Source organism: Crocodylus siamensis, chromosome 12 (assembly GCF_052110815.1).
Source record: "Crocodylus siamensis isolate JL-2025a chromosome 12, ASM5211081v1, whole genome shotgun sequence".
Lineage (NCBI taxonomy): Eukaryota > Metazoa > Chordata > Crocodylia > Crocodylidae > Crocodylus > Crocodylus siamensis.
In genome coordinates this window covers 43,810,051-43,822,099 of record NC_143406.1, presented here as the reverse complement: position 1 = coordinate 43,822,099, position 12,049 = coordinate 43,810,051, and the positions used below count along the sequence as shown (strand labels likewise).

Below are 12,049 nucleotides of genomic sequence, written 5' to 3'. Positions count from 1 at the left end.
CCCACCTCACAGGTTGGATGGACTAGCCTTGGCTCAAGCTGTCTGCTCCAGCTGATCAGGGAGGCATTCTCTAATGGCCCTCATCTTCCAGCCTGGACTACTGCAGGCATGTGTTTGCATTTCTGGAATCAAAAGTGAATGTCTGTTCATTGGCTCATCGGTTCAATCTATGCAAGTTAGACTAAACCAAGAAGATTGAATCGATTCAGCCTTGGGCTTTTCGACCGTCTATACTAGTCCTAGTCAATCTTACAGAAGGGAATGAAACAGGAAAAAAAATGGAAAAGCCCCATACCCAGACTGATATCTATGCAAAAATTATCCCTCCCTCAGGAGATCATTGGAGACCCAGAGAGATAAAATAAGCAAGCAATCAGAGAGAACCTGCAGTACACTTCACTCCCACTCCACAAATCACTGACCATTAGTGGCAATTGCTTATCCCTAGGCTCCACATTCAACTCTGCAGCCATCTGAATCATGACCATGTCATTATAAAACCCACATCAAATCAGAAGCGATCTGTGTAAGTTTGTACAAGTTCATTACAGAAACTGGCCATGGATATTATTTCCTGCAACAGCATAATGACTACCACTTTTACAGGGTCACAACAGTGAAACATCACATGGCCCAGGAAAAAAGCCATAACTAATATCTCATGCCTGCATACATAGAAGCAAAAGACAAATTGGCTCATCCTATGAAGGGGTAGGAATGGGGATACAATGGGTAATTCCCTATGTATGTGGGCAATTTGCCTCCCTACCCTTAATTTAAATTGAACTTCCAGAAGAGACTGCCAATGTCTGAATAAAGGAGCTGTTGAAGAGGTTAATCTGCAAAAAGCATCTTAAAGCATCCAAATCTAACAGTGTCACCAGTCTCTCAGAGGCATCCTGACCTCTGCTTAGTTGAAAGGGTGCTAGTCATGACACAAAGGGCACTTAGTACTTCTCCAGATCCAAGGAATTAGGGCGACCCTTTGTGAAGACACCTGGCACCAATGCATCTCACATAGTGTTATATATCTCCTCTTCTCATGTAACTGGAACAGGGTATAAGGAATATCAGGTAGAAACCTTTGCTACACTGTCTTTTACTCTTCTGGCTAAATCTGGTTTTGGGGACCATCTTCAGGATGATGGGCTTCTTGGGATGCATGCAACCCTTTGATTCCAGCACCATAGGGATTTTTACCATGAGCAGAGAGAAATAGATAACAAGTCAATGAATATAGGAAGGGACACAGCAGACATGTCTAGCACTGTATCCTGAAAGAAGTACTGAAAAGCACTTGTGCATGCCTTGTGTCTCTTGCTTTCATTTATTTTCTGACCTTCCTTACAAGTCCACTCTAACAGACTACCCTGCTATTGCTCTAGTGTGAAGGACAAAATACAGCAATTAATTCCCCACAGCAGCAGAGCCAACAGCTTCTCTGATCCTAGCTCCCATCTCACCAGGAAAATATTGACAAATTGGGAAAAGCTTAGAGGAGAGCTACAAAACTGATCAGGGAGCTGGATGCATGATTAAAGACTTCAGGGTTAAATCAATTTAGGTTGGATAAACAATTACTGTAGTTTGCTAATAAGCTGATGGGCGTTAACAGTAAAGAGGGAGAGGTATTGTTTAGTGTAACAAAGGTTGTGTACAGAAGTTCAGGCAGCCTGTTGGGGAGGTGCTCTGATTAATGGTGCTTTACGCAAAGCACCATGAGTTAGAGCGTCACTGAACTGAAGCCACCAGGTATTTGCCTGTGGGGGGTGGGGGCTGGGGCTCAGATCTTGCCTGCACTGGCCCAAATCAACAAGCCGGGGGGAGGGGGGGGGAGGGGGCTCCAGCAGCCTCCCAGGAAACTCTCTCCCCAGCCCTGCCCATCTCCACTAGCTGACAATTGTGGGCAGGGCCAGTGCTCACCTGGGCAAGCACCAGCCGATCCCTGCAAAGCCACATGGCATACAGAAGGAATTGCCCAATGTGAACCCTTGCAGGGTCTGATATAGTATCAGACAGGGGCGCTGTATCTTAGAGTGCCCCTGTCTGATACTATGTCAGACAAGGGTTAAATTTTCATGCAATGAGCCATTTTAAAAGTGCTTTGCAGCTGTGAATGTTTTTTGTGTTACAGAGCACTTTCAGGGGCCTCATTGTATGAAAAATGTAACTTCTGCACACACCAAGAAAGGAGCAATGGGATGAATTGAAGGGTTAGCAGCCGAGTTGCAGCTCAGGTCAACAGAAATTAAAACACAGCACTTCTTGGTAAAGGAATAAAATCTGTGAATGTTTGTTTGATTTTTAAAACAAATCTCTTTTGAGCATGTCCCTGGCAACCAGGTTCATATTCTCCCAAGAAAATCAACTCTTGAACAAGCGTGCTCATAGACACATCACATGTAACATAGATGTTGTAGCTGGGTTTTTGGTTGTAGCTGTGTTGGTCTAGGGACGTAGGCGGGCAAGGTTCTTCGAGTAGATGTGATATCGTTTATTAGACCAACTGAGTAGTTGGAAAACAGTTCTTAGCAAGCTTTCAGGCACAGTCCCCTTTCTTTGGGCATAGGGAGTCTCCACTGGTCTCTGCTGAAGCTGATCCCAGGTAAAACAAACAAAGACTCCCCATGCTTGAAGAAGGGTGATTATGCCCAAAAGCTTGCTCAGAACTTTTTTCCAACTACTCAGCTGGTCTAACAAACGATATCACATCGACTCAAAGAGCTTTGCCTACCTATAAATGTCATAGAGCATTCACAGAAGGCAAATTTAGAATCTCTAACTTGCAACTCTCTACACAGGAAAGGAAAGAGATGCTTCCCACTGACTTCTTCCAAGGCCGCTACAGACAGAGCTTGCAACAGGGACTATTTGACGCACAATTTCAGCCAACGTGTTCATTTTATGACAAACACAAACAGTACCATTTTCCAGCTCTCTCAATGCTGCCTTCCATCAGTTCCTGGAAGAAGAGCTGCAGCTGATCCCACCTAAGACCAAAGACATCCTGATAGGAGAAGGAGGTGTCTTACAGACGGTGCCTCTTCTATAACTTCTCCAGCTATGGAGGTTGTCTGTCCTCAGATCGCTTACTCAGTTCCAGTAGTGTAACTAGAGGGGATGAGCAAGGAACCAGCCCCAGGCTCCAACTTAGGAGCAGGGCACAAAAATATCAGCCTCTACCATTGCCAGCCTGGTATCACCACAACTGCTGTTGGCTTGGCCGCTGTCCCATAAGCCGCCACTGCCCAGGACACAAAGTTATCCAGCTATGCTTCTGCTCAGTTCAAATCACTGGGGTCATGGATTTGAGTATCAATGCCTAAAAAAAAATTACTTTCCTCTGATGACCACTTATGTGCTATTGAGCGTTGCAGTTCAAAGCATTTTCCTAGGTGATTCATAGATTCATAGATGCTAGGGTCGGAAGGGACCTCAACAGATCATCGAGTCCGACCCCCTGCATAAGCAGGAAAGAGTGCTGGGCCTACATTACCCCAGCTAGATACACATCCAGCCTTCGCTTGAAGACCCCCAGGGTAGGGGAGAGCACCACCTCCCTTGGGAGCCCGTTCCAGACCTTGGCCACTCGAACTGTGAAGAAGTTCCTCCTAATATCCAATCTAAATCTGCTCTCTTCTAGCTTGTGGCCATTATTTCTTGTAACCCCCGGGGGGGCCTTGGTGAATAAATACTCACCAATTCCCTTCTGTGCCCCCCTGATGAATTTATAGGCAGCCACCAGGTCACCTCTCAACCTTCTCTTGCGGAGGCTGAAAAGGTCCAGTTTCTCTAGTCTCTCCTCGTAGGGCTTGGCCTGCAGGCCCTTAACCATACGAGTGGCCCTTCTCTGGACCCTCTCCAGATTATCCGCATCCTTCGTGAAGTGCGGCGCCCAGAATTGCACGCAGTACTCCAGCTGCGGTCTGACCAGCGCCCGATAGAGGGGAAGTATCACCTCCTTGGACCTATTTGTCATGCATCTGCTGATGCACGATAAAGTGCCATTGGCTTTTCTGATGGTTTCGTCACACTGCCGACTCATGTTCATCTTGGAGTCCACTAGGACTCCAAGATCCCTTTCCACTTCCGTGCCACCCAGCAGGTCATTTCCTAGGCTGTAGGTGTGCTGGACATTTTTCCTCCCTAGATGCAGCACTTTGCATTTCTCCTTGTTGAACTGCATTCTGTTGTTTTCTGCCCACTTGTCTAACCTGTCCAGGTCTGCTTGCAGCTGCTCCCTGCCCTCCGGCGTGTCCACTTCACCCCATAGCTTAGTGTCATCTGCAAACTTGGACAGAGTACATTTCACTCCCTCATCCAAGTTGCTGATGAAGACATTAAAGAGTATCGGTCCAAGGACCGAGCCCTGCGGGACCCCACTGCCCACACCCTTCCAGGTCGAAACCGACCCATCCACCACGACTCTCTGGGTGCGACTCTCCAGCCAATTCTCCACCCACCGGACTGTGCAGTTATCCAAGTCACAGCCCTTTAACTTGTTCACCAGTATGGGGTGGGATACCGTATCAAAGGCCTTCCTGAAGTCCAAGTATACAACATCCACCCCTCCTCCTGCGTCGAGGCGTTTTGTAACCTGGTCATAAAAAGAGACTAGATTGGTCAGGCACGATCTGCCTGCCACGAACCCATGCTGGTTTCCCCTCAGCATAACTTGCCCTGCCGGGCTCTCACAAATGTGAGCCTTGATAATTTTTTCAAAGACTTTGCCAAGGATGGAGGTGAGACTAACTGGCCTATAGTTGCCCGGGTCCTCCTTCCTCCCCTTCTTGAAAATGGGAACCACATTGGCCCTTTTCCAGTCCTCCGGGACTTGACCCGTGCGCCATGAGCGTTCAAATATTCCCGCCAGTGGCTCTGCAATGATGTCGGCCAGTGCCTTCAGTACCCTCGGATGGAGCTCATCCGGGCCTGCCGACTTAAAGGCATCCAGTTCTTCCAAGTGACCCTGCACCACCTCAGGGTCCACGCATGGAAGTCTGGTGCCTTGCTGCTGCCTCCCTACACTCCCAGTGAGAGACTTGTCATGCCTCTCGCTTAGGAACACTGAGGTGAAGAACTCGTTGAGGAGTTCAGCCTTGTCCCCTCTCTCCGTCACCTATTGTTTCTGCCCATTTAGCAGGGGTCCTATTCCTCCCTGGGCCTTCCTTTTACTCCCTATATATCTAAAAAACAATTTATTGTCTTTTACTTGGGTTGCCATCCTCAGCTCCATGGTAGCTTTGGCCTGTCTAACTGCCTCCCTACAAGCACGAGCAGAAGAGGTATATTCCTCTTTGGTGATCTCTCCCTGTTTCCACTTTTTATGTGCTCCCCTTTTGGCCCTTAGTCTGCCCTGGATTTCTCTGGTCAGCCAGGGAAGCCTCCTGGCCCCTTTCCCTCTTTTACCTCTCATGGGGATCGTCTCGCTTTGTGCTCAAAGGATAGTTTCCTTAAGGCACAGCCACCCTTCTTGGGCTCCCATCATTTCAAAACTACTACTCTGTAGTGCGTCCTTCACTAATCGCCTGAGTTCACTGAAATCAGCTTTCCTAAAGTCCAGCACATTCACCCTACTAGTTACCTTACCCACTCGACGCCTTATGTTGAATTGTATTTTTAGGTGATCACTGTCCCCCAGATGGCTACCGATCTGTAGGTCCCCTACTATGTCATCCCCCGTTGCCAATACCAGATCCAGTAAGGCATTCCCCCTAGTGGGACCATGTACCTCCTGCGTCAGGTGGAGGTCCTGTACACAGGTTAGAGACCTGCGTGAGCGGTGGGACTTTGCTGTCTGTGTCTCCCAACAGATGTCCGGGAAGTTTAGGTCCCCCATGACCACCGCCTCTTTAGCTTTTATGGTCTCCGAGAGTTGCCTCAGGAGCCCCAAATCTATTTCTTCCCCTTGATGTGGGGGTCTGTAGCAGACCCCTACCACCAAATCCTTTTCTCCAGGCCCCCCATTTAGCCTAACCCACAGTCCTTCTACTTCCTCATCCTTTGATTCTGTCTTGATGAGGGTTGATGTATATTGCTCCTTAACATAGAGCGCAACCCCTCCCCCCTTTTTCCCCACCCTGTCCTTTCTGTGATAGGTGTACCTACGCTAAAACATGCCCTCTGCCAGAGTACAAGAACTGAATGAATTATCAAAGCTGAAGTACCTTCACCTCCTTTCAAGAGGAGCTGGTCTAACCCCGGAGCCAGGCAGATCAGCAAGAAGGTGTGGGAAAGTTTGCACTGCCCCTGCCCAAAATGCCTCTGTTCACTGGATAAGCAGAAGACTTCTGACTCAAGAGACATTGTTCTCACACTTTTTACCAATATTAAATTAATTTACTACAAGGTTTAAAGAATGTGGCAGGAACATGTGTTGAGCCAATTTGCAATTACACAAGGCACTTAACTCCATTTATTCCAACATGTCTCAAATTCACAGGGAAAGCTTTCTATCAGGGTGAAGGAAAAAAGCAAGCCTGCAAAAGGATTCCGTGCTACAAAGACTACAAGCCTGTGGATTTACTGGGAGAAGGGATTTTCTGTGCAAAGAAGGCACTGCCCTAATTATTCTGAGACCGAAGTGAAAACGATCACACGGGACTATCTCCACAAGACCGGGCCAGTAAGACCAATGGTCCACCCATCAATGTGGGCTCTCACCTGGGTGTCTTGGCAGGATCTGAAGGCAATGTTTTCCACGTGGACAACCAAGGCCACTTTCAGGCTGAGAAAATCAAACCCCAATCCAACACAGTTCCTGGGGCCAGCCCCAAAGGGCAGGAAGGTGTAGGGGTCCACCGTGTGTCTGCTCTCTTTACTGAACCTGGATCCAAAGAGAGAAATGAAGAAAGATGCTAATTCTTCGTATCTTCTCCTAAACTTTTGCTCCATCTCAGTCTCTGGCTTCATTTCTCCAGGTCTTACTTGACAGCAAAATCTGAACAGGGATTGTTTCTTAACTAGAATTGGAAAATTAAATTTTATTTCCTACATGTCTTTGCCCTTCTGCTGATGATTTGCATGGCATCGTGCCAATCACCCAATGGCTCTTGTTTTAATATCTAGCCATAAACCCCTCAGTGTTTCAGCTGCTGGGAGCTGGTCTCACTGTCATTTTCTTCAATACAGTTAATTAAATTCCATGCACAGTTTATGGATGTAGATCATAAAACTCCCTGCACGGTAATGCTGGGACGAGATGTCAGACGATGATAAATGCCTCATTTAAATGTTGTAATCACACTTTCCCCACTATTGTTGCTGTTTCCACTCACAGGCTTCAGGATGAAGCCGGCAAGCGTGTTTCTTTCCCCTTCCTGGCCCTTAACTCTCAGGCCTGAACTCCTCGGGCTCTGGCCAGAGCTCGGCTCATGATGCAGCATGTAGGCTTGGATCATGGTGACAGTCGCCTTTGGAAAGGTTGCTCCATTTGTCACAATGGCTTTCTTGCAGGCTCTCTCCAGCCACCCAGATGGGGGGAAGAGTTTGACTGATTCATTCACCACCATATCAAGATACTCCATCTGCATGACAGTCTTGTAGGTGGATATGGCCTTGGGAGAGTATGGCAGAGGGGAATGGATTTTCAGGTCCATAGGAAGCTCTCTCAGGGCTCTCACCTTGCTGCCTATAGGGACAGTGGCTACCTCAGACAGATCTGCATGCTGCAGTGGGGTTGTGACCCAGAGGCAGTAGTTTTGAGCCCAGCTTCCTTAAACGCTGCACTTTAACCTACCCAGGGTTGGAGCAGGTGCTTTGAGCGGAGCAATCCTGCTGGTACACAGATACCAAAAACCTCCCCCTTTCTTACCTTGTTGGGAAGAGCAGCATCGATCTCTTCCTGCAGTCGCTGCTGCACATCAGGGTGAGTTGCCAAGTTAGAGGAGAGAAATTTGAGGGTGGTCTCATAACCAGCAAAAGCAAAGATGATGAAGGCCTGTACCAAAACTTCAGTGTCACTCAGGGCCGGAGACAGGCGCACACCCACAGAGAAAGGGGGAAACCCGAAGAATGCAGTAGGTCACCAACAAGGCACAGTGGCCAAGGACCTTTGCAGGTTGCTGCCCAGTTCAAAGGAGAGTTCAGGCCTCAATTCAATGCAGTTTCCGTGTTGGCTGTGTCATTTCAACAGCAGAACATCCCCCAGAATCCAACACGTAGTGATGGCAAGGAGGGGGTCTGACACTGGTGTGAATCTGGAGTGACACCATTCAAATCAACCAAGTCACCCCGCTGTACACGGGAACAGAACCAGGCCCAGTGCGAGGCTCTGCTGTAGTACAGCAGTCTCGAGGATGTGTTAACTGCAGGCCTAAGAAACTACCCTGCTGCTCTGCGGTGGAGCGTAAAGCATGAGAACATAATAGAGATACCTACAGGTGGGCAGATGCCTGAGACATCCTTTATGCTGCAAGGGACATCCTTTCCCCTGAAAGGGGAAAGAGCAAGCTGTAAGCTTCCAGGTGTCATGAGTGGCATGACTTGGCTTGTAAAGTGCTATGCACGTGGCCAGCTGTCCTGTGTAATAATAAATGAGATAACACTTATACGGCCATTGTGCCAAAGAAGCCATCAGAGGGTAACCCCACAGTACCAGACACTGTATTGACACATAGGAAGACACCATCCCTGTCCAAAACATTTCAGTTTAAGACAGGAAATAACAGGTAGGGAAGAGAGGCAAAATAAAATATATAGGGGATATGCCCAGGTGGGTTTGCACAGCTTGTTTTCTACAGTCTGACAATACAACGAAGAAGCACATATGAACCTTTCCTGAGGGTCCTTTGCCTCTCTCATATGCCTGGCTAGGGGCCTGAGTCCTTTGCCTGAACCCAGTTCCACAAGACCCAGAATTAGCTGGAGGAGGTTTCTGCTCACCCTGACACTAATCCATCCCCTTTCCCAGACCTTGCAAAGGGCATTGCAGCTAGCTGCTGGGAGGAGAAGGGACCTACAGTCTTATATGGATATGAATGCTTCTCCTCTTTAGGTCTGGAGGTGTCATCTGGGCTCTGAGAGTCAATCATGAGCTGCAAGAAATCTACTCAGCCCCAGAGACAGAAAGATAGAGGCAGAGGCATGAAAGCTGATCAAACAGGTTCAGCACCAATATGCACCGCATTCCTGGCTTACAAAGAGGACACAAATCCATTGGCCCTTAACCAGAGTCTCTCACTAGATTCTCTGAATATTAATGACTGTTACTTCTACATATACAAGCATTACACTGAGAGTAGAGGCAGCAATTTATAAGACTTGTTCTACTTTATTTCCTTTGGAAAGATATAACAACTCCAACAACATGCAATTCCTGTGTGTTCATAGATTTCATGAACATTAGGGGCTGGAAGGGACCTCCTGAGATCACTGAATCCAGCCCGGAAGTCTGCTGGGGTCAAATTTTGTTTCTATAGTTTCCTGTAAAAAGAGTTTAAACAAAGAGTATGTCACATCCTCAAGAAAAGTGTTTGGTTTCCTTCTGTGCAGAGCAAAGTGCCCACAGAAAGGGGAAGGCACGTGAGCTGGACTGACCATGTTTCTGTTCTTTCGCCGTTGCTCTTTTATATTCTTGAATCATCAAGGAAGAATTCCACAAAAGGGAGGGCATCAGGGTCACGCTTACTTTATTCAGAATAGGGGCAAGGAAGGGGGACACTACTGAAAAGGAGAGCAACAAAATAGTTGTTTGAGCCACAAGCAGGCTGCAGCTCAGCAAAGAGGTTTTCAGAGACTGAGGGCACAGCAAAAGGGGGTGCACGGTCAACTAATGACCCCGCTGTTACGCACCCGGTTTGACTCCCTAAGAGTAGAATAGCGTAGCGGGAAGAGAACTTCACCTGAGACTCTCCTGACTTCTTTAACTCTCCATGTTCAACTATAATCACCACATTTGCATTCATGTAGAAGAGATGAGTGTCTTCCACCTCATCTCTGCATCCAAGGGGCACTGCACGGATACGCACCACAGCACTGCACTGGCCATAAGGGGTCCTTGCCCCTTATGCTTTTCTGTTCATACCTTTAGGAACCTGCTTTAGGACCTAGTCCTGTGAGATGCTGAATGCCTCCTGAAAGGGGAAAGGGACCCATCATTAATGGGAAAGGAGGGTACAAGAACACCCTATAGATCAGCCCCTAATGCACCATGCTAGGGGGCTGAGCACCTAGGTGTATGGGAGCCTCGTATCTACCAACACAAGCAACAGGCTAAAGAATTTGTACTAGAGGAACCTCTTGATTCGGGCTATAAAAGGATCCTTTGGGATGGCCTCGATTTTCTCCATTTCCAAAAAAAAATCCCCCCAACAGCTTGTCAGGGAACAAAACCAGAGTCATCCTAGTCAAATTTTGGCCTGGTCTGAGCAGGGGAGAGAGAAGTGAACACCTTACAGACAACAAGTAGTATCTGTGTGGGGGCCTGGCTCATGTTGTGGGAGCCTCTGAATAGCCACAAGCATGTAAAACAGACGGGAGCACATGGCTACGCCCACATCATGGTTTTGCCGAGTGGAACTGCAAACTCTGCAAATTGGCGGTGTGTCCAGGCCTGCCAAAACTACCCCAAACAATTGGCTTACACACCTCCAAGACTCGTCCCCCACCCACATAATGGGCACAGTCCTCCTGCCCCTGGGGACTCTCTTCTTCATGTCCAGGGACTCCTCATTAGCCACTTTCTTCTGCACCATTTTCATTAATGTCTCTGCATAGCAATTAATGATGGGTAATATCTGAAATGCAAAATGAAGCAGAAGGCACTGCAGACTCCTTCCTGTCCATTAAGCAGGGGCACACACTGCCAGGCAGTTTGGCATTGCTGTCTGCTAATTATCAGCTAATAGCCATCAACTGTCTGCCTTGAGGAGTGGGGAGGGGCATCAATGCAGGGCTTCAGATCAGCCCAGTGTCCTATCGCTCTTTCTGAAGACGGGTCGGCAAGAAGATGACTCAGATCAACAACAGGCTCCAGGGAAATGGGCTTCTAGGCCCCAATGTGTAAACCCATTGCTCAACCGACTGCCCGCCGCGTGTGCCCCGCCGAGGAGAACGGAGGAGATCTCCATCACCCAGTGTGGCAAGCCATCACATGGCAGGAGAGTAGGCATGGATGGGAGCCTCGATAGACACACTCCTGGCAAACAGGCCTGTTCTAACCCGCCAAGCCCCACTGTCTTTTAAGGCTGGAACCGCTCGCTTTACCCACTTTCGCTTCCTGCTGGTGAATGTCAGAAAGACCGCTGTGCAAATCCTCTTCCCTTGCTCATCTCTAGCTCTCGTAATGGGACAGCCCAGGACACCATTGAGACCAAAGTCCTAAATAGAAGAATACAGTAAAGGCACCTGGTTAAACAGGGCACTCCCTTGGGACTTCGACCAATCTGGTGACCCTGAAAATGGATTGCGGACACTGGTCTTTCAGCCGCTATAAATGTAGAAGCAGAGGCTGAGGATGGTTGAGGAACGTGCAAGTCTACAGTACTTTCAAACTGGGGTTGCCATACAGCAGCTTCCCTTATAGAGGGGTAAACTGAGGCACAGGGAACTCAGAGATCACAGAGTGCATCTGCCAATGGTATGTTCAGAGGCTGCACTAGGAGAAACTTTGCCTTTCTTGTACATGGGCACTCTCAGATCTCATGGGACAGCCCAGACACCTACCCTGCGATTGGTAAAGAGGGCATGAGAGTCTTTCACCAGGATGGCTTTGATGATTGCTGTGTCCATAATAGCCATCATGGGCTGCCTGCCAGCAAAAGTCCTGGGCAAAAGACAAACTCGCAATTAGTCCTTTGCTTGCTGTTATGCAGAGCAGGTGTGCCTTGATTTGGTTATCAATAAATATGCGTGCGTACCTGATACCGTATACACGCCCAGACTTAAACAGCATCACACCCCTCTTGCAAAAGTGGTGTCAGAGATCAGAAGCTGACACTGTTTTTATTATATGTTGAACAGGAGCTATGGGGTGGAGGGATGGTGCTGACATCTGGGCATATCCAGCAAATGCCTGCATTGTTGAGAACTGAGTTTCCCAAGCAGGGAG

At 48.2% G+C, this 12,049-nt stretch overlaps 1 protein-coding gene across 1 annotated transcript; it reads right to left on the bottom strand.

The window, feature by feature from the left end:
• Positions 1–696: 696 nt before the first annotated feature.
• Positions 697–11,739, bottom strand: LOC149855032 (cytochrome P450 3A19-like). Its single transcript, XM_090023194.1, is given in 9 exon segments — positions 697–701; positions 1,104–1,198; positions 6,668–6,828; positions 7,333–7,364; positions 7,367–7,556; positions 7,814–7,970; positions 8,965–9,046; positions 9,793–9,805; positions 11,665–11,739. Coding segments are annotated over 9 exon segments (810 nt in total).
• Between the last annotated feature and the right edge of the window lie 310 nt (positions 11,740–12,049).